The 21557-nt window shown below is 49.3% G+C and overlaps 2 protein-coding genes across 4 annotated transcripts in view; one reads left to right on the top strand and one right to left on the bottom strand.

The window, feature by feature from the left end:
* Window positions 1-2260, top strand: part of CPSF4L (cleavage and polyadenylation specific factor 4 like) — a 6576-nt gene extending 4316 nt beyond the window's left edge. The window contains exons 4-5 of the mRNA XM_041723974.1: window positions 1220-1341; window positions 2225-2260. Coding sequence (XP_041579908.1) covers window positions 1220-1341; window positions 2225-2260 — 158 coding nt within the window. The remainder of the gene's footprint in view (window positions 1-1219; window positions 1342-2224) is intronic.
* A 14175-nt stretch (window positions 2261-16435) lies between these two features.
* On the bottom strand, window positions 16436-21534 carry C12H17orf80 (chromosome 12 C17orf80 homolog). Of its 3 annotated transcripts, none has more exons than XM_041724418.1 (3): window positions 21392-21534; window positions 20137-20267; window positions 16436-18750 (listed from the first exon to the last, which is right to left on the bottom strand). In XM_041724418.1, the coding sequence occupies exon 3, from the start codon at window positions 18722-18724 to the stop codon at window positions 17204-17206; it is 1521 nt and encodes a 506-aa protein (XP_041580352.1). In that variant the 5' UTR covers window positions 18725-18750; window positions 20137-20267; window positions 21392-21534; the 3' UTR covers window positions 16436-17203. The 3 variants fall into 3 exon arrangements, with proteins under 3 accessions (XP_041580352.1, XP_041580351.1, XP_041580353.1); XM_041724417.1 differs by lacking the exon at window positions 21392-21534 and adding an exon at window positions 21228-21370; XM_041724419.1 differs by lacking the exon at window positions 21392-21534 and adding an exon at window positions 21023-21178.
* Between the last annotated feature and the right edge of the window lie 23 nt (window positions 21535-21557).

Here is a 21557-nt window from a genome sequence, read left to right as displayed (position 1 = left end):
GAGTGCAGGGTGAGGTGCGGGGGCCACCTGCTGGCCGGCAGAGGAAGGCGGAGACGTGCACCCAGGCCAGGCCAGGCCAGAAAGGGAGCCTTGCACAGGTGACTTCCCACCACCTGGCCTGTCCAATGCTCACCAGTCTTGGGGGTGGTGGGGGTATGGTGGTGGTGGTGGTGGTGGCGGCGGCAGGGATGTCACTTCCATTCCTCTGAGGCCAGGCCAGCACTTAAGCCCCTCGTCAATGTGAGGAGGCTGGGTGAATGTGGACATGGGATTTCCCCTGTCTGAGCCCTGGGGTCCTCGTTCGAGAGGTGGGAGGGCCGGGAGGGAATGATGGCTTAAAACCCTTCGGCATCCAGGGCACTCTTGTCCCAGGGAAACCTGCAGAAGCACAATGTATAAAATAGACTCCGGAGCAGTTTGAAAACCAATGGGGTGAACACCGTGAAGTTCCTTTTGGTTCTGAGAAGTACCGAGTTGCAGATTTTTAAGGAGGATGAGACGGGAAGCAGTCACTGGTTCTCTACTTCAAATGAGGTGAAAAATGAGCTGAATCTTCCCCGTGGGCTCCTTCAAAGCCCCTGGGCCCCTAAGAGAAATCCAGGAGGGTTCTTGTCACAATTCTCAAGTGGTTTGGCTCCTTCTAGGGGACCTGAGTCCTAGTCCGACCCACAGACAGACTACAGTGCTGGGATACTACAGGGGTCCCTCTGTGTCTCGCCTAGCATCACCCCGGTGCCAACTTTGGAGCTCTGGGCACTGCTCTTGGCATTTCCGCCAAAAGGACTGTGCCCCGATTCTGGGCGAATCGTCGGTCTCGTGGTGATGAAGCAGGGAGGGCTTTCATCATGATGCGTCCACGATGTGTCTTCTTGGATCTGTAGCTGCTCGCTCTCTGGGTCTTCCCTCCCCACGTCTCCTCTCATTCCTTCCTCTCTGGTGGCCTCCAAATGCCTCCCGTTCCCATCCCTCCTCGGGCCCAGCCTCAACTCTTCCAGATGTGCTTATTCCTGCCCACGCCCTGCTTAGCCAGTAGTCTTGGGGTCCATCCTCCTTAGATTGCAGGGCAGATTAGAAAAAACCTTGATGTCTTGGAGAAGCGCCGATGACAGAAGGCAGGCCGGTGGCTTCTAAGGAAGGGCCAAGGTCAGTCCTGTTTGGGGCGGGCAGAAGGGACAATAAAGACTTCAAGAATGCTCTTTAAGAATGCCGGACTTTTCAGGTGATTGCAACAGCAAGGAATGTCCCTTCCTCCACGTGACTCCAGCTTTCAAGACCCGGGACTGTCCTGGGACCCGGGACTGGTATGACCAAGGTTTCTGCAAGGATGGTGAGGCCCCAGTGGTAGGGAGCATTAGGTGATCAGGATGGGGCGGGGGGCAGGTCCCCAGCAGGGGAGGGAGGCATATTCCTGATGAGGCCCCGTGGGGCCTTCCCAACAAGCTCTTTCCCCTAGTTCCGCCCAGGGCCCGCTCTGCGACCTTCCAGCATTCAGCCTGGTGTGGCACGGCGCTGGCTTCCCGCAGCGGACTTCAGAATGTATCACCTGTGTGACTGGAACAAACTGCTGAACTCATTTCCTCACTTATGAAAAGGGGAAGTGCCTCCCTCGGAGGGTTGTAGAGCCGCTCAGCTATAGGACCCCATGGGAATCTTGGCGCAGGGGCTGACCCACAGGAGACGTTCTAGTGCATTCTCTTCACTACTTCTCTTACCTGCGTACCTGGGGCTATGCTGCCACTGAAGCTTGCTCCACCTACCCCAGGAAGAGGCAGGTTCCCCATCAGAGTCCCTGCTCGGAGTACCATGTGCTTGATCTTCCTTTGTCTTCAGGCACATTGTTCTGAGGTCTCAGTGGTGTTGGTTTTGGGGGATTTTAGGGGAAGATAAGTAAGCTGCAGGGTTAGCCTTTCTTCAGTCGTACCTTCTGGAGCTAAGACAGCAGATGACCCGTCTACAGCCCTGTAGATCCTCCAAGACAGTGTATTAGGGACACTTCCAACCCCGCTGCCCAGGACTGGCCAGCTGACCCCCACCCCAACATATTCCGAGGTCACCTTTCCCCTCCCGGTCACATGGCTAGGAAGCAGCTGATTGGGGCAGTCTGGAAGGTTCAGGGAGACTTATACACCCCTGATGTGGGGAGCCTATGACTGCCATAGCCTCCCCGTGAGCTTTGTCATGTGTTTCTGGCTGTGCTTTGCCTGGCAGGGCCCCTGTCCTGCAGCACCACGTCCCTAAGATCATGTGCGTTAACTACTAAGTGGGCTTCTGCCCCAAGGGACCTCACTGCCAATTTGCACAGTAAGTATGACCCCTGCACCAGCAACTCCTGCCTAGTATGGGGCCCGTTCCCTGGCTTCTGGATCTAGATCTTTCCATACCTTCACTGGCCCGAGGCGGGAAGTGAAGTGTCTGGCGAGCATCTGCCCAGGGGTCTCCTTGCTGGCTTACCCTGTGCACACACAGCCCCGTCCCCCGCCTGGTGCTGCACTAACTCCACCCCAGGCTGCTGATGTGTGTTCGTGCTGGGCACGGGCATAGAGCTCTTCACAGACTGTTCTAGAAATGACTAGAAACACTGAAGACCCACCCCAACCCTCTGCAGTTCTCCTGCATCCCCTGGCTGGGGTATGGGCTCCTTCCCCACAGGGCTCAGGAACAGGAAATCTGCAGCCGGCTGGCGCGGAGCATGCTAATGAGCAGGTGATGGGGGGCGGGGGGCTGGAGCCAGGCTGTAATCGGCTCTCTCTGTACTGCCCTCAGTCCCAAGATGAATCTTTTATTCAACTCGAGCTACACGAAGGTGAGTGCAGGCAGGGAGGGGCAGGTGTGTCTCGCTCCCTTTACTGCACATGCTCCCTGGGGAGCTCTCTCTCTCTGGCACCGCACTATGCACAGCCCTCACTCTCACACGATCTGCTCCAAGTACCCCTCGTGGGAAAGGCACACGCCACCACCCAAACCCCCTCCAACCTCTGTAACCTCTGCTTCAGTCCTGTCGGCCCCTGAGGCTTTCCTTCTCCTTGGCTGGATAGCGTGCATGCGTGTGTGTGTGTGTGTGTGTGTGTGTAAGTAATCTCTATTCCCAACATGGGATTTGAACTCACGACCCCGAGATTAAGAGTGGAGTGTTCTACCAACTGAGCCAACCAGGTGCCCAATGTGTGTGGTTTTTAAATAAAGAACAAGGGGCCCAGCCCTGGATTTGTGTTATCCTGAATCAGGGCCTTCCTGGTTGTGCCCAGTCCCTGTGGGAACATACCCGCTTCTCCCCGAGCGCCTCCCTACAAGGGGGCCAGCCGACTACAGCCTGCAGGCCAAATCTGGCCACAGCCTGTTTTTGTACAGCCTGGCGCCTAAGAATGATTTTTAAAATAAGATCGTGGGGGAGTTAAAAAAAAAAAAAAGCAAACAAAAGAATATATTGTAACATAGGAAAATGAAACTGTCAGTTCTCGTAGCTTTACTGATCAGGGCAAAACCCATCGTTTCCGTATCAGCCACAGCCCGCCTCGCGCCTATGACAGCCCTGGCAGGGCCGAGGGGCTGCGACGGAGGCCCGCGGGCCTGCAGAGCCACAGATCTTTAGGATCTGGTCTTCTACCGAAAGGCTCCGTGCCCCTTGATCTGGATGACTGAGTGTCGGGCTGCGGATGAGTCCGACCGAGGTCGACCGGGGCGTGGGAACAGGGCTCGGCTCAGGCCCTGTTGATCAGTGCGGTCCCACATCCGGTCCAGCGGCCGCAGGGAAGGCGGCGCGGGCTTGGGGAGGGTGCCCCCTACTGCTCCTGCCTGGGATCTCTGCCAGAGGGTGGGAAGCCTCTTCAGCGCCGGTGGGGCAGTTCGCAAACCTGACTCTACTTCTCATCAGGAGGCATGTCTTTGGCAGCTAAAACTGTAAATAAAGGCCTCTGGAAACCTGGTTTCCGCCTAAACCCCTGGCCAGGGCCTCCGCCCTCGGTATAAAGTCACCACATCTGCACAGAGGGAATGTCTGCAGCATTTCCTCCTGACCTTAGCAGCAGCTTGTCCACTGGCCACGGGGCTCAGCACCTGCTGCTTCTGCCTGGGAGCCTCGCAAGCCCCCTTCCCTGACGGCCTGCCTGCTTCCCCACCCTCAGAGGAGGCCCCAGGAGCACCGGGTCTCCTACCACTTGGGGCTCAGGACACAGGAGCAGGGCCCGTGCTACAGGGTGGGTAGCTGCGGACAGACCTTGCTACTGCCACGTGTGTGGGCGTGGGGGGTGGGGAGGATGGGGTGAGCAGCTGCAGCGTGTGACTCCCTTTCGGTTGGGTAAGAACACACTGGGGTGTAGGACTGAATGAGGGGAGTTGGGGGGGGCACCAGTAACCCAAAGTTCCTGCTAGGTCTCTACAACCTCATCTGACTCACATCCCTGGCCAGACTTTGTCTTTCTTTAAAAGCTCTAAGTTAAACAGCTTTTACCTTATTCTTTGTTTCCTACAAATTCTGAGTTCATATATACTATCCTCAAGATCTGGGGGGTGGGCAGGGTTTGGTGAGGAAAGGAATGCAGCACCTTGTTTTTCTGGTTTTGTTGTGGATGGTTTTTTTTTTTTTTTTTTTTTGCTATTTTCTGATTATCAGGAAGAAAAACATAACTTCATGAGATCATGTCTTCATTGTCCTGTGCTCCTGACTTCTCTATGCTGTAAGAGAAAGCTCCATCAGGAAAGGGAAGGGAACAGAGCTCTTGCCTTTCTCATGCATTTGATGGTGGGGCCTTTGAACATCCAGAGCCCTGTTCCCTGGGAAAGTGATGCTGGTTTGACTCTCCAAGTCTTTCGGGCCTGAAATGGAAGTTCCTTTAAGAGAGAATCCTCCAAATTCCTTAGAATGACAGCTAATTAGCTCTTATGGTTCCCTAGACAGTTTTGGGTATTTCTCTGGGGATTTGATTTACAAAATGTCACTCTATTAATCTTTCTCTTTTAGTGTCGAAAAATGGGCCATTATGCCAGCCAGTGCAGTAAGACTCCAACAGGTAGGAGTTACCAAAAAATAACCCCTGGTCTGTGCAGTAACTGAAGACCTCCCAGTGAAGATACCCAATGGTCATCCTGTGGGATCCTCTGTTCCCAATGTCCCAGTGAGCCCTATTGTCGTCCTGAACAGGGTGTGAGATGCGGAAGTAGTAGCCTGCTGCACACAGGCTTATTTCCTCTAATCTTACAATGAACGAGCTGCTAAAAATACGACAAGCCTGGAGGCAGATGGACTGTGGTAGGACGAGGTATCCATAAAATGGGGGAGCAGAATGTATGTACACCCCAAACTCAGGTCTGTGGGAAATGCAAGCATTACACTTTGCACAGCTCCTGTACACTTTGCCACAGACAAGCCGGGGCTGCATGCAGCAATTCTTGTGCATATGGCCTCACCTGCTGCTATAAACTAGTGATTAAATCCAACGGTTTTCTTTAGCATGACAGCTGCTTCCCTGTATGGCTTACTTAAATTTAAGGCTATATTCTGTGCATGCCTTATGTGAGGAGTTTTGGGGAGAGAGCTGGTACAAACAAGGCTTTTCTTGGGGGAGGCGAGGGAGTGACATAGACCATTTAATGCCATCCTATCTATGCTGATGCCTAAGTCAGATGGCAATGCGATTTAATCCACTGGGAGAGGAGTGGGGAGGCTAAGTCGAGCCTTTTGGGGAAGCAGAGAAAATAGTAGGTGTGTGGTAGGACTGGCACCGGTCCCCTCCACCTTTGGCAGATAGAGACAGCTGCCCGGCCCACCCAGAGATGGAGGGTAAGGGGACAGAGCAGTCTAAAAGAATGTTGGCCCACAGCAAGGCAGCCCCTGAGACAAATGTCACAAAACAATGGAGGCAGACCACTTAATCTCAATCCTCAGCTTCTTCCTGTGAAAAATGAGCATGGCACCTGCCTCACAGGATGGTCAGAAGGATAAAATGAGAGCATGCAGGTAAAGAACTTTGCACAGCGCTTAGCTTTGACAGAGGCGGGCACCCAAATGGCAGCCAGACTTTAGTGTGGGCTGTGGTGGGGTCTTCCTCGCTTGGTTCACGTTTAGAATCTGATGCCACAGAAGTTGCAGGAGAGCTGTTATAATTTAATTCCTGCTGTATGTCAGCCTTAGCTGGAATTCACTGACACAGGACTTCTCATCTCACCAAATCTCTGCCAGGTAGGTATGACCATCCTCACTGTACAGTTCAGACCATCCAAAGAGGCTCCAGTAAGCTACATAACTTGCCCAAGGCCACACCCACCCATCTCAAAGGTGAGGGTCTGGAAGAGGCAAATAGTAAGAGGGGGATTAAAAATACATATTTAATTTTTTTTTTGTTATGAAGAGTGGTAGTAATCACATGTAGGAGGAACACAGGGAGCAGGGTAATTAGGATGATCTATAAATCAAGATAAAAAGGACTAAGAACAGTGGCAGCAAATAGGGTTTTCCATAAGAGTAAAATACCCCACTGCTAACATAACCATTGAGTCTAACAGCCAAATCTTTTAATGTGCATTAGAAAAAAGTACTTTCTCTAGTACACTCTATTTCAGATATTCTCATTCAGGCTTAAATTCGGTAGCTAACACTGGGGATAACCCACCCTACACAGACCACAAGAGTACAGCCAGGGCTTTCGGGCCTGCCTACAAGTATTTCCAACCTTCCAGAATGGGTCCCCCCGCCGCCCCCCCCTTGCGAGTCTTCTCCAAGGTGGACAGGAAGGTGCATGTGGATTGTTCGTATGGGTTCTCTGCATGCTGCTGGAAGACTTGTCTGGGAACTCAAGCTGCTGCCGTGGAAGCAGAACCTAAGCACTGTTCTGACCTAAAGGGAGCCCCTGCTTGTGCCGTGGAAGACATGTAGCAGCATTTTGGGAGACAAAATTGAGGCTGTTTAACCTGGTACATCAAATCAAGAGCATTCCTGACTTTTCTTGGCTTTGTGAAGAGATGAGCAGTTACTCCTGCCTCTAGTCTGCGGGCACTGGCTTCTGCAGGTCAGGCTCACTCATCTATAATTCCAGTTTTGAAAAGAATATCTAGTTTTTCTGGATGAAGCTTTGCACCCGCAAGACCACATACGTGACTGGGACTGGCTGTACAAATGAACTTCTCTTGGAGGGATATTTGCATACATAAACCAGGTTTATGTTATGACTGCAAGCTGGTGCTATGGAGTATAATCCCTTGATCGTGTAGTTTGTCTGGATCTGAATCCAGGAAAAGAATCAACGGTTATCAGCTGACCTCAACAACTCAGATTATTTGGAACTTTATAAAGACATCCTTAAAAGATGGGATGAAAGGTCTTCAAGCATCCTCCCATCCCAGATGGCAGCAGCAAGTGGACAGGTACTCTCCCTCTCTGGCTGTGGGCGTTACCTAGGAATCGGAGACCCTGCCAATGGCTACCTCAGAGTCCCCTGGACCATTTAAGAATCCACGCTCGGTTATCAAGTTCAAAGGCCTCAGTTAAGACTCCTTCTTTGTTTTCTTCTTTCCTGCTACATGGGAGTTAGGATTCTTGGTATGGACCATGTCAGATTAAACATTCTGAGTGTGGGATCCCGCCTTTGTCTTAAATTTGGCAAAAAACAGCAGCTATCCTTTTAGGACCAGTGGGATCATGATTACGTAGTTCACTCCTCATTAAGGAACTTATCTTCAGGAATGAAAAATATTTTTCATAAATGAAACCGTTACATTGGTCTAGCATTTTTTTAAAAAAGACTTTATTTACGAGAGAGAGAGAGAGAGAGAGAGAGAGAGAGAGAGAGAGAGGGCGGGGGGAAAGGCAGAGACACAGGCAGAGGGAGAAACAGGCTCCCCACAGGGAGACTGATGTGGATCTCGATCAGGATCTCGGGATCACGCCCTGAGCCGAAGGCAGACATTCAACTGCTGAGCCACTCAGGCATCCCACTGGCCTAGCATTTTTTTAAAGATCTTATTTATTTATTCATGAGAGACACAGAGAAAGAGAGAGAGAGAGAGAGAGAGAGAGAGAGAGAGAGAGAGAGAGAGGCAGAGACACAGGCAGAGAGAAGCAGGCTCCATGCAGGGAGCCTGATGTGGGACTCAATCTGGGTCTCCTGGATCAGGCTAAACCGCTGAGCCACCCGGGCTGCCTTAGCATTCTGATTCTGACAAGAGTCTACAGTGGTGCTAAGTGTTCTTGATAGCAAGTCAGTCTTGGGGCATCTCCGAGCTGCCCCTCAGGGCCACCACCGCACTTCTGTGTTGTGGGCAGCACCAGGACACTCAAGGTTCTAACTCAAGAAAGGTTTTTTTTTTTTTTTTTTTTTAAGATTTTATTTATTTGACAGAGTGAGCACAGCGGGGGGGGGGGGGGGGGGGGGGGGCAGCAGGAGAGGGAAAAGCAGGCTTCCTGAGCTGGGAGCCCGATGAGGGGCTCGATCCTTGGACCCCGAGATTATCACCTGAGCCAAAGGCAGACACTTAACCGACTGAGCCATCCAAGGTATCCCCTCAAGAAAAGGGTCTACTACTGGGCAGCCCGGGGGGCTCAGTGGTTTAGCACCGCCTTCGGCCCAGGGTGTGATCCTGGAGATATGGGATCGAGTCCGTTGGGCTCCCTGCATGGAGCCTGCTTCTCCCTCTGCCTGTCTCTTGTGGATAAATAAATAAAATCTAAAAAAAAGAAAGGTGTTTACTTAAATGTGTTTCCTAACCTGAAACATTTTAGAGCAGTGATTCCCAAGTTGCCGTCAACACTCCAAAGGAGGCTACTGGGAGGGTCCCACCCCTCTAGGGCAGGGGCCACACATGGTCATACCTGATTCAACTTTGCAAACCCCTTGGTCTCTGTCACAACTACTCAGCTCTGCCACTGTAGGCAACACCTAACCAAAGGAGCAAGGCTGAGCTTCAGGGAAACTTTATTTACAAAACAGGAGTGGTCTGGACCCTGCCACAGGCCATTGTAGCCTGCTGAGGCCTGCTTGAGGGGTCTGGGGAAGTGGGCGTAAGGCTATCTGGTGTTCTCCGCCACCTTGGCAGCTGGAAGGGTTTCAGACCTAGACTGAGAACAAAGGGGGAAGTGGAGGGAGCATCCCTCCCCAGGTACCGCTCTTAAAGGGCATTTGCAAAGGATGGACACAAAGCCCTTTCAAAATGAAAGCTACAGTTTTGGGGAAGCCTGTATGGTTCAGGGCATGATGCCACAGTTCCTGGGTTGAGTCTCCTTGCAGGGAGCCTGTTTGTCTATCTGCCTGTGTCTCTCACAAATAAATAAAATCTTAAAAAAACAAACAAACTAGTTTTTGGAATTTCAATGAACTTCGTAATATTAGACTAAGATAACCAAAAGTAGCACTCTTCCTCAACCATGAATTTTTCCTTATGGAGAAGTCTAGTATACCTTTCCCCCAACCATGAGAAATTGATGCAGAATTAAATTACTCCCATTGGGGATAATTAGAGAGAGACCAGGGACTGGGAATAGAAAAGTTAGATAAAGCAGAAGATAGAGCCAGAATTCAAGTTTTGAGGGGAGAGAGATGTGCAAATACATGCTGGCCTTACAGGAGCACACCCACTTACTTATAGTTTTGAAGGAGCTAGGACCAAACAGGGATGGGTGTCCTGTATTTGGCAAGAGGATATTACAAGCAAAGCTACAATGTTGTGTGTGTGTGTAAAACAGACGGATAGATGTAAACGTGTCTATGATCGATAAAATCACCCCCGTGATGGAAAAGGGCCTGGAGCAACAGTTACCCACCCGTGCTATCTAGATCATGCTTCCTCAAAACCTTTTCTAGCTAGTAACTAGATCTATCCTTTTCTATCTATCTATCTTATCTTGATAGATCTATCTTTTTTGTCAAGTTACTGTCCAGGGGCCAAAGCAGAAGCCTTCAAATTAGAAAAAACACTGAACATTTTGATGGGGGAAAGAGACACAGAAAACTCACCAGCCAAAAACAACCCTAACAAAGTAAAAGGAATGTCGGGAGTATTTCACTGAAATTCTTAGGAAGTGATGGGGTGGGATTCTGAAAGTTTCCAAGAAGAGATGAGAAACAGAAACCATTTGCTCATTATTATACTCACTTAAGATGTATAAAAAGTGATTTAAAATTCTGTTCAGCGTGCCATTTCATTTTAATCAGCTTAAGGACATACTAAGGATTTTTTCATAGGCTCACCTGCAACTCTGAATCCACCCGTACTTTTTAGGTTTCTCATGCCTGCCAAGATCTAGTCAAGGACCCCAAAGACCCTGATGCAAGCCCATTTTCTGCCACTCCACATACTATTCTGTATCAGTACATATGTAGCCTGGTATCCCATGTGGATGAATAGAAAATGCCAAAGCTTAGAGAATAATTATAGGGAAAAAGAGTTAAAAGATTCAATATTTCCTGAGAATTAAGAAATACTTAAAAAATTTTAGTGACCTCTATTTAATCTTCATGCCTCCCTGAACACCAGCAGCCTTTAAGAGCAAACAAAGTCTTTTCAGTAACTGTGCCACTCCTGAGAGCCAGCCGAAGAAATGTCCACACAGAACGAGACCTGTCCACGTGGGAAGAACTGACTTCGTATAGAACTGTTTTAGATCCCAATAATTTTATTCTTTTCACTCCTTCCCCAACCCCCAAACCATTTTACATTGTTAAACATGCACCGCAGCTGCCTCTACCGCACGCTCCCTGCAGCCTCCGAGCTTCCTTACGTGGTGTCCACGTCGTCACTTGCGCCAGCGCTGCAGCTCTTTGGATAAACAGAGAAGTGTAAGGATCCAAGGGGCCACTCCTAAGGACTGTTTCTGCCTTTTGCCTGTATAGATCATTCTGGGTCCCTTCTGTTTTCTAGGTTTAGAAATAAAGTCTTTGGTGCAACCAGAAATGTCTGCTTCCCTTTCTTCAAAGATGTGAAAAACCACCTCTGGTATCAACCAAGTTGAGCCCTTTCAGACAGCTAAGCTTTTAAGGGGAAGCCTTTTCCCTGGGAAAGAAGTCAGTTGAGGTTTTAGGAGTCTCTGTTCATGCTGGACTGATTGGAAAGGAACCCCTCTTTGTCACAAATGGACAGGTGTGTCACATGATACCTAGCAGGTGCCCAGCAGTCCTATTTCTGCTGCTTGACCTGCTTTCCCACTTACTAGATACCCAATCAGTCCAATAATCCAGTTAGTCATGTCTTACTTTTTCATTTAAAAAAATTAGTATTTTAGGTAGGCCTCATGCCCAACATGGGGCTTGAACTCATGGCCTTGGGATCGAGAGTCATGTGCTTCACCGACTGAGCCAGCCGGGAACCCCAAGTCCTGGCATTCCAGAAATCCTATTAACCATTTACGAATTTTATTGGTACTAATGGTTATCTTGTACTTTCACACTGCAAGTTTTCAGAAAGCATCTGGACTTTTTTTACCTGAAAAAAATACTAGGCTTTTTTGATATTCTGCTACATACAACAGCATATTTTTTTATAAGGCAATACTTAAAAAAAAATGAGAAAAGTTTTCTTGAACTAAAAGAGAAATGAAGTCCAGATAGTTTTCCTCCTGGTAAGACCTGACTCAAGCTGAAGCTCCTAACTAGAAGGGTGTTATTGTGTTTTAGACGGTGAAAGTAATGTTAATGAAGACTTCTGTGACCCTTAGACACATGAGTGACAGCTGTATTGTTTCTCCCCCTCTCTTGGGATATAAAGCTATTTGGTTTCAATGTTAAAAAGTTCTAAGGCAGGAATTAAGAAGAGTGCTGATCTGGCAGGCAAACTACTTTAAGGAGAAAGCAGAAGACCACCAGATCTCCAGTGACAACCTCACGCAGAGCAGAGGAGCAATTATGTAAACCGTAGTCAAGTCTTATAAAGGTCATTATAACCAAAACCTCTAATAAGAAACCCCAGAGCCTCAGGCAGTACCTCATTCACTGGGCATGTCAGATAATGCAATGCTATAATATAAAAAGCAATTCAGAGAATCCCCCGGAAGTCCCTGTAATGGGATGTGACCTGCGATATAGATTAAAAATATCAAAAAGGCTTATTACTCAGATGCCGGAAACTCCAGCCGCACCACAGGACGAAGTACCCCGTGAAGAGCATGGTGACGCCCCCAACTCCACTCCTCACGGTGGTGCTGCACCTGATCCAGCCTGTTTAAAAAGAAACATATCTGGTTGCTATGGTGAACTGTAACCAGGGGCCGTGACCTGCCAGTTACTCAGGTTCTCCTAGTTAGCCTGGGCGGTGGGTTTGTAATGCACAGAACGTACCACCTACCACCACATAGGTAATTTTTAAACAGATGAACAAGCTCAAATCTGGAAGACCTCAATTTTAATAAATTTAGTTACTCTTGTTTTGAGAGTTTGGCTGAAATCATAAGTGGGAAGGAGACTAATACAACTGTGTAGAGTCCTCCTGGCTTTGGGAGGATCGAGGTGGGCAAGGGAGAGGGGAGGGTAGGTGGCAGGGGGCATATTACAGAAATGAATTCTGTTCCGTAAGTGGCAGCTGCTGTTCTCCTAGTGTTCTCAACTACATCACATTCCAGGGTAAAAAAGAGAAGAGAAGGAAGACTCTACACTCGTCTCTTTTCCTTAGCCTTGCTGTCACAGCCATGGCTAAAGTAAGAGAAACTTTTCCAAATGCTCAGAACCAGCAACACAACCCAACAGTCCGTGACTCCAGCTCACCTTTCTGGACAGCTCCCAAGAGCCTCATCAGAAACAAGTTGGAGGTTGTAAGTCTGGTCGGGGGTTCCAAACTCTTGAGAGCAGTCGAGCTTCTTTCCAACAAAGGAACTACGGTTCCAAACAGAAGGCACTGTGATGGTTCATCTAGAGTCAGTCTCTTTCCCGACACTTCGTGCCTGCAGTCCCCAGGGCCAGGCTGCAGGAAGTGTATCTAAACATCTGGGTTACTGGCTCTGCGGAGCTGCAGCTAGCAAGGCGCGGAGTCAAAGCAGTTGATTCCCAGTCAAAAAGAGGTTCTTCAAAAGGTTGAAGGAGCCCCTGGGGATCAGGACCTGGATACGTTTTTGATCTGATGAATATAGTGCACAGATGATCCAGGTGTACATGTTTAATGAAATGAACTGCCTGTGTTCTCTCCAATTGGCTAAACATACTACCAGAAGGCGTGATTTTCTATTATAGTACCTACTGCTACTTGTCACTACATGTACCAGAGTCAACATGTGTGCCCTGTTAGTCCACTGCTATTACTGACCAGCCAACATTTCTTATTTATGTTCGACATGTAACAAACTTAGAGCCAGGAAGGAGGGCTTATGCTATTTATTTATAGCCTTCCTATGCCTTTTTTTCTGTTTTAATGACAGGTAGAGAATCTCTACTGTTGCTGTTCTCTGGTCTTGTTTGGCTTCATCAAGATAAAGGATAAAATAAGGCAAGTATTTATGACAGGTTCAGCAGATGAAATAAAAGTTGCTATGGATGTAAAAATGCTACCCAAATGATCATCACATTAAGTAACAATGAGAAAACCCATATTGGCTTCCAAGAAATTACACAGAAGATAATTATTTTGCAAAGTGAAGATTAAGCTCTCTAAAAAAAGCATGGCATAGTCCATTCTCGGAAAAAAATGGAAAAAGGTGGTAAGAGACACTTGTGAAAACTACAGTTGTAGAACCACTTCCCCTGCCATGCTAGAAACGGGGTGGTCCCTCCCTCAACTCTGTTCCTGCTTCTGCCAGCAGCCTCCTTCACTAAGGGTTCAGACTTGACTAAATGACATCAGTTCCGGCCCTGAGATGGGATTAAAAGCCCGAGGCCCAGGAGAGGCCAGCCCAGAATCCATAGAAATTCTTTGAGTGTCTCCAGTGTCATCCTTCCTGCTACTCAGGGACCCTGGGTTCTGACCTACAACCCTTTCTGCCTGGCTGTGGGCCCAGGACTGCTAACACCCACTGTCATCTCATTTAGACGTTATCCTTGACCTGCCAGTGTTGACGTCCTTGCATCCCTAATCTAGTGACAATGGCTCCACTGATAGGAACCCTGGAACTGTCCCTACCTTTATACCTCTAACATTGCCTGTCACCCTTCTGGCCTCACTGCAATTCCAGTCAGGGGATTTGACTCACCCCTCATGTCTCTGGCTGTTGTCACAGGCTCTTTTACTTAAAACATCCCCTTTCATGACCTCCTTAGCTACTAGCAGACCCCACCCTGGCTTGTCATACTTCAGTTTTGCTCCAATCCCGACTATCCTGAGCCTCTTCCCCATGTGTGCTGTCTCAAACATCTCACCAGGGTAGCTTATTGATGGAAATGCTGTTTGATGATGAGCGCAAGGCCTTTAAAAACTCACGATCGGGGCACCTGTGTAGCACGGTCAGTTAAATGGCCAAGTCTTGGTTTCAGCTCAGGCTGTGAGCTTAGGGTTGTGGGATCAAGCTTTGTGTGGGGCTCTGTGCTTAGTGGGGAGTCTTTCTTCCTCACCCTGCCCCCTCCCGCTTGTGTTCTAAAATAAATAAATAATCTTAAAAAAAAAAAAACAAAACAAACCCAACCAAACCCATGACCCTATAAAGGTTTCTTCACTTTCTGTTCTCCTAGTCCCACCAGCCAACTTTTGCATTCTGTAGTTCTATGAACTGTGTTTTCCAAACCTTTCTACCCCCATTTGTTTGCCAACACCTTTATCCTGGGTCTGAGGCCCCCACCTCCAGTGGCCTCCCCAACACCAGCTGTACTCTAACTTGGCTCCTCTGTAGAAACACTTAAGAAACATTTGAAGACAGGATTATTAGGGATGCTGGGTGGCTCAGTGGTTGAGCATTTGCCTTCGGCATGATCCCGGGGTCCTCGGATCGAGTCTCACATCCCTCTGCCTCTCTCATTAATAAATACCATCTTAAACCAAACCAAACCAAACCAAACCAAAACACAACCACCTAGGATTAGACCTTCGCTTCAGGATCAGTCTTTGGGAATGAGGTCCAGGAATCTTTCATCTATGTGAAACTGTCAATTGTCCAGGTTTGGGATCCAAGGACCTAGATCTCTTCAACTGGAGTCCCGAAAGCCAAGGCACCGGAATTTGGCCAATATTCAGCCAAGTGCCCCCAGCTAGGTGCTCACAAGGCTTTTTCTGAAGAAAGGAAACCAATTTTTATTGCTGAGGACCCTTCTGACACTAGTACTTGCTGAGTCTCTAGTAATTTAAATCTTGAACTTCTAAAAATCTATTTTTGTTAATGCTGGGAAAACTACTTTTTTTGGGTAGTAAGGACGTGAAAATCCTTCTCCCTAAACCTCACACGATGGCTCCTAATGCTGCCAAGTTCCATAAGCCTAATTCTCGTTCCTGACTTACTGAAACCCAACTCTGTGGTGTCCTCAAAACTATCAGTCTGCCAAATTACTCAGAGTACTGCAGACTGTAACCGATAAAAGAGGACAGAACAGCTTTGAACCTGGGGTGCCTGACTCGACTTAGAGTGTGTGGAGCCTACTCAAGATTATCTGACCACTTACTGTGTGAATGTGGGCAAGTCGCTTAACACGTCTGAGGCTCAGATTCTTCGCCTGTAAAGAGGGCAAGACTGTGACTTCAGTGACAGTCACCTGAGTTGCCAGGAGGGTTGAATGAGGTAATAATGCAACACACCTAGCAGTGGCTGATATTGTCATCATCTGACTGTTAGTCTCCTCCCCTTTTCTTCTGAAATGAAAAGCTTGTGTGTCAGAGACACTCCCCAGCACTATTAAAGATAGTACAGGAAATAAGAAAGTTCCACTTGCCAGAAAGATTTGCCACGGGCCACTGCAAACCAAGAGGTACACAGATCTAACCACCACCTGTGTTTCTAGTTATGGCACACTTTTTGCAATATGGTCTAATAGAAAGGATGAAATGTGGTCTGGAGAGACCGTGCTCTACCTACAGCCCTACCACCTACTGGCAACATGACCTGGAACCAACCACTTATCCTCTCTGTGCCTGTTTAATCAAACCTGCAAAGCAGAGATAAAAATCACTGCCTACCTCTCAGAGCGGCAAGGTCGAAATAAGAAAATGGAAGCATTCTCAAAACAGAAGAGCAACAGAAATGTCAGTGTAATTCTATGTCAACACGGAGAAGGGGTTTGAAAGCCCAACTCTGACCTTGAAACAGATTATAACTTCATAAAGAGGGCCTAGATGTTAGGTCTGTTTGGAGCAAAACTGGCAATCACTGCAGCAGGTGAGGAAGATGTAGCTTTAGATAGCAATATTCTTCACTTACATTTGTTTTGAAATCTTTTTTTTTTTTTCTTTTAAAGATTTTATTTATTCATGAGAGACTCGGAGAGGCAGACACAGGCAGAGGGAGAAGCAGGCTCCATGCAGGGAGCCCGACGTGGGACTTGATCCCAGAAATCTGGGATCACACCCGGAGCCAAAGGCAGATGCTCAACTGCAGAGCCACCCAGGCTTCTCTGTTTTGAAATCTTTTAAAAGAAAATGCTTTTCAGGCCAGATGACTTGTGATTTAGTGAATATGTAATAATTCACAAGATCTACTGGAGAGGAAATATATATCCCTATAAGAAATATTAAGTAGTTCTTCAAGTGTGATGCTTTTCTGAGCTGCTACGGGTCTCCTGTTGAAGCTAAACTAAAAGCACTAGTGAATGCTACATACACAAGAGATGAGTGCTGCATTACCTGTGCTTTCAGAAAACCTCTTTTAAGAAAAGGTTTTTAAGAAAAACCCTAAAGCTTCCTGGTGAGGAAAATGAAGAAACTTCATGTACTCTAGCTACAGAGGCAGTCCAGTATCCAAAGGTAAGGTCCCGCAGGAAAAAGTGAAAGTCCCTGAAATGGAAGGAACTTCTGGTTCTGTGGGGCCACTTAACCCATTCCAGGAACTGCCAAGGAGCCACCAGACACCTTCTGAGGCGACTCAGTCTGTCCCATCTCTTTCCTCGACTCCTTACCGAAATCTCTCAAGACAGCCTGAATACTTGCCCTATGGCCAAGCTTCCTCCTGATGCGGAAACTCAAGTGATCAATGTCACCGGCCGACCTGGCCTAGTCCAGCCTTCAATGGTGCGTGCAGGGGAAGGGAGCGTGATAAATCACTGATACTAATTCTGGAGCAAGAATTAATGTTTTCAGAACAATTTTAAGTCTGGTTTACTGGAATGCCTAGGTAAAATCAAGCTAAATAAGCAAAAGCAGGAGTATTCTGAACCTTATTAATTCAAAAGGCACAGAGCTGTCTGGATGGGTGGGATGGCCCTTGTAAATGAGCATGTTTACCTTGTGACAGTCTCTCTCCCTGGGGATTGGTGAGGTGAGGCTTCTGGGCCACTGCATTCCAATACTGGGGCTTCCCTGGCAACACTCCTAGTCCAAGATAACCAGGATAGAGCTCTGGAAACCACTCCAGCCCCAGGGTGCTTGAAAGGGTCTTCCTATCAGCAACGCCCATCTGACTGAAGGGGCTGGAGGAGGCGTGAGGCAGGACTGAATGTAAGGTTCGCTGGCACCCATGGTGTGATACTTGGGGCCCACAGCCAGATCTGTGCTGCACAGAAGCTCGTTCACTGTTCTCTGTTAATGCCTTCACATTGAGGACTTGGTTAGGACTGCAGGCTTCTGCTTTTTCTTCTTGAAAAAATCTGACAGCTAGAGAGGCAAGGCTTTGATTATGGGACTGTGATGCAGAAAGCAGCTCACTGCAGGCTGTCTCCCTTGGAGTGAACAAATGCAAACCCGGACCTTCATCTTGACATTTCTTCTCTGTGGCTGAATCACCACTACTAAAGTTCTCTGCACCACCGTTCATAGAAGCCCATTCCTGCATTTCTAGCACAGACACGCTTTTCTCTCTATTTCCTTTGTTCCCACGTGTGTCTATTCCAAGCTTCTGTCCTTTATCTTGGGTCTCCTTGACTTGGATGGCATCCACTGGGCTAACTTTAAAATTTATTTGTGATTCCATGTTTTCTTGAGTCTTGGAGTCTCTAACATCAGTAGAGACTTCTGAGAGGTGGCCCCTGGCCTTGGACACACTCTCATTGCTTGACAATGACGTTGTTCTTTCAACCCCGTAACTGAGATTCACGGGAGAACTGTGATAATCACCAATAGGCATATCTAATAAATCTACTAGAAGCTTCTGTCTTGGGGAATCAATTTTGTCCAACCTTAAATTAGTAGAAGTGGTCAGTACATCATTGGGTAAGGCTGAAGAATATTTTCTATCTTGATTTGACAAAGAAGGTTCAACTGGGCCAAGAAGTAAAGATGTTTCAGTTTCTGAAAGATTACTTCTACTTTCTCCTGATGCAGGCAAATCTTTGGCAAGTTCTGTTTTAGGAGTGGTGTTCTCTGATGCATAAAACTGAGCCTTCGTTTCTCCCTGGAAAGTAATCTTTGGCTTAGTATTTTTTAGCTTTTTGATGGAGCACTGAACTGTATTCTTAATGTCTTTATCTGCCTTTGTATTACTTTCCAAACCAACAGTCAGTAGTGGAAAAGACTTCACTGCCTGTTCTGGTTTGTATTTTACCGAGTCAGGATTTCTCTTCTTACTCTCCGTCTCTAACTCTCTGTCTTTAGTGTTCTTGATGTCTGTGATTTTTTTCATTTTTTTAGTGTGTGGGCGTGTAGCTGGCTTGGACTGATCAGCAGGTACAGTTAGTCCTATCATCTTACAGTATGGCAAGTGGGATTTTAATCGTTTGAATGGCTTCTTACAGTAAGGACACACTTCCATCCTGGGTGAGTATCACTTTCCTATTCCTGAAAAAGGTAAATGCAAGATTATGAGGGGCACATAATTGGAAAATACTAACATTTCTTTTTTATGTGTATCTTTCATTTGGAAGAAACTTGAAGTTTTAAAAAATTTGTTGTGACTTACTTTTTCTTACAGGGATAGAAAACAGAAAACACAGTTGGTTTTAAGATAAATATTCTTGTCTCTACTTCCGTTTGGCATTTTACATTTCTTAAAGTCTTCCAAGAATCAATCAATAGTAAAAAACAACCAAAAGAGTTTTATCGATATCCCTAACTAGTAGATGAACAAAGCCAAAAGATCTAAATCTAAGAAATTAATGGCTAATGGAAGGAAAAGTTGTCCAAAATACGAGTTAGGGAGTGCCTAGGGGGTTGTTGGTTACGCATCTGTCTTCAGCATAGGTCATAATGCTCAGGTCCTAGGATCCAGCCCCTAGTAGGATTCCCTGTTCAATGGGGTCTACTTCTTCTCCCCCTGCTAGCTCACTCTCCTCAAATAAATAAATAAATAAGTACACCATTAAATCTTCAAAATACCAGATTAAAATGTTTGCTCTTTAAGATTACAGCAAGTCAACTAGTTACTGCCTGAGGATAAAGAAACTGTTAAAAGTCCTAAACACATCAACTAAGAATGGTGAACAGTAAAAACTCAGGCCAGGACCTGAAGGCTGTTGCTCAGAGTCCCGGTTTTCAAAGCGGTACATGGGAGATCCACTACACTGTAGTACAAGAGGCTATTAGACCTTTCATCATTTCTGCATGAGAAATGAAGCTCTAACACTGTACGAGTAACATGTGTTACGGGTTTATGTGTTACGGGTTAACCGTAAAAGGGTTTATGATGCACAAATGATAACATCCACAGAGGGGAACACAGTGCTCTACTTTTTTCTTTATAGTTTGCAGTGCAGTAGACCCCTGGGCAAATTCGCTTGGTTTGAAACCTTTGTGATACTCATACCATGCAAAAACATGAAAAAATAATGAATACCCTGTACCACTTGTCCCTCTTCGAGCACTGAGCCTGGCACAGGACAGCGGTGGAATGGATTCCTTCTCTAGATACAAACATGCAGACGCTATCACCACAGAGGACTATGCCTGTGAATACATTTTGATCACTAAATAGGGGAAGAAGTGAGATGGAAACCACTTAGAAACAAAATAGACAATCCTGGCCAATCCATTTAGGATCCTCTATGCCCGAACTTGGGCAAAACAAGGCTGTTCCCCGCCAAAACAAAAAACAAAAACAACCTTGTAATTATTCTTCCTTTGGAAGTACCCCCCTCTACGATATAATCAACGGGCCGCTGACTTAAAAAATGTGCACAACTGAAGCCTACTTGAAAGGTCCTGCACCCTCACGTGGTAGCGTCTTACCGTGGGGGACGGACCACTTTCCTACTGGAGCTTCTGCACAAGAATGCTAATTCTGGGTCGTTTCTCTAGGATCTGCATGCCTCACGGTCGCAGCTCCCCAGTCGGGCAGGACTGGGTTTCAACGATCGGCCCTGCACAAGACACCATCAGAAAAGTGACTCGACTGCACAGCAGCGAAGGGATGCGGCGCGGCGCGGCGCGGAATCGGTGCTCCGGGACGCAAACAGTTAAAGCCGCGCCCGCCTGCCTGGAGCAGGGCCCGGAGGACTCCCGCCAGCCGCCCCTCCCACGACGGCGCCGCGGGCTCCCCAGCCCCGCCCCCTCCCCCCGCCCCCAGCCGTGGTCCCCCGCCCGCCCTTCTCCCCGTCCCCTCCCCATCCCCGCCCCCCGCATCCCCGTCCCCTCCCCATCCCCTCCCCCCCCAGCCGCGGTACCTGGCTCGCCCCTCCCCATCCCCGCCCCCTCACCTAGCGGCGGGCTCCCCAACCCCGCCCCCCTCCCCAACCCCGCCCCCCGCAGCCGTGGTCCCCGGCCCGCCCTGCTCCCCGCCCCCCTCCCCATCCCAGCCCCGCCCTGCTCCCCCGCGGGCCCCCTTCCCTCGACCCAGCCGGGGTCCCCAGCCCGCCCTGCTCCCCGCCCCACTCCCCATCCCAGCACTGCCCCCCCAAGCCCCAGTCCCCGCCCCGCCCCACCCCCCGGCTCCCCATCCCCGCCCCGCTCCCCGGCTCCCCATCCCCGCCCCGCCCCGCTCCCCCGCCCCCCCTCCCCATCCCCGCCCCGCCCCGCTCCCCGGCTCCCCATCCCCGCCCCGCCCCGCTCCCCCATCCCGGCCCCCCCCCGCCGCAGTCCCCGCCGCGGTCCCCGCCCCGCCCCCCCGCCCCCTCACCGTTTCCGGAAGCCGAGCTGCCGCTTCCCCCGAGGGGGCGGGGACCGCCGGAGCCGCACGGACGCCGAAGAGGCTCGCCCGCCCCCCGACCGAGTCCCCGTCCCCCGGGAAGCACCCCGCCCCCGCCCCCACCCCGACACGGGCCGTGGGCCGCAGGACACAGCCCGACCGCCCCGCCCCGCCCCGCCCCGAGCGGCGTCCTCACCTGGCCAGGTGCGGCGTTCCGGAAGCCCCCGCGCCCGCCGGCCCCCGGCCCCAGGCCCCAGCCGCTGCCCCAGCCGGGCAGGCCCCCGCCGCGGGCCGCCCGCGTCACTGCCTGACGCTTCCCAGCCGCGCTTTCAAAGGCCCCGTCCGCGCACACGGGCCTACCTCGGGCCCCCGCGCCGTCCTGTGAGGACACAATTTAGTCCGGTTTGCGCCTGGGCTGACTGCGCGGCGCGCCCGCTCGGCTGCGAACAGGCGAAAGCCGAGGCCGCCTCTGCCGAGGCCCGCCCCGCCCCCGCCCCGCAGGAGCTCCGGGTCGCCCCGCCCCGCT

This window comes from Vulpes lagopus, chromosome 12 (assembly GCF_018345385.1).
Source record: "Vulpes lagopus strain Blue_001 chromosome 12, ASM1834538v1, whole genome shotgun sequence".
In the NCBI taxonomy this organism is placed as follows: Eukaryota; Metazoa; Chordata; class Mammalia; order Carnivora; family Canidae; genus Vulpes; species Vulpes lagopus.
Note: the sequence above shows the minus strand (reverse complement) of the source record. Positions and strands in the feature narration are given on the sequence as shown.

What these genes read in the sequence shown, in the direction of transcription:
- C12H17orf80 (XM_041724418.1), bottom strand. Translation starts at nt 18,724, where the DNA reads ATGGAAGTGTGTCCTTACTGTAAGAAGCCATTCAAACGATTAAAATCC.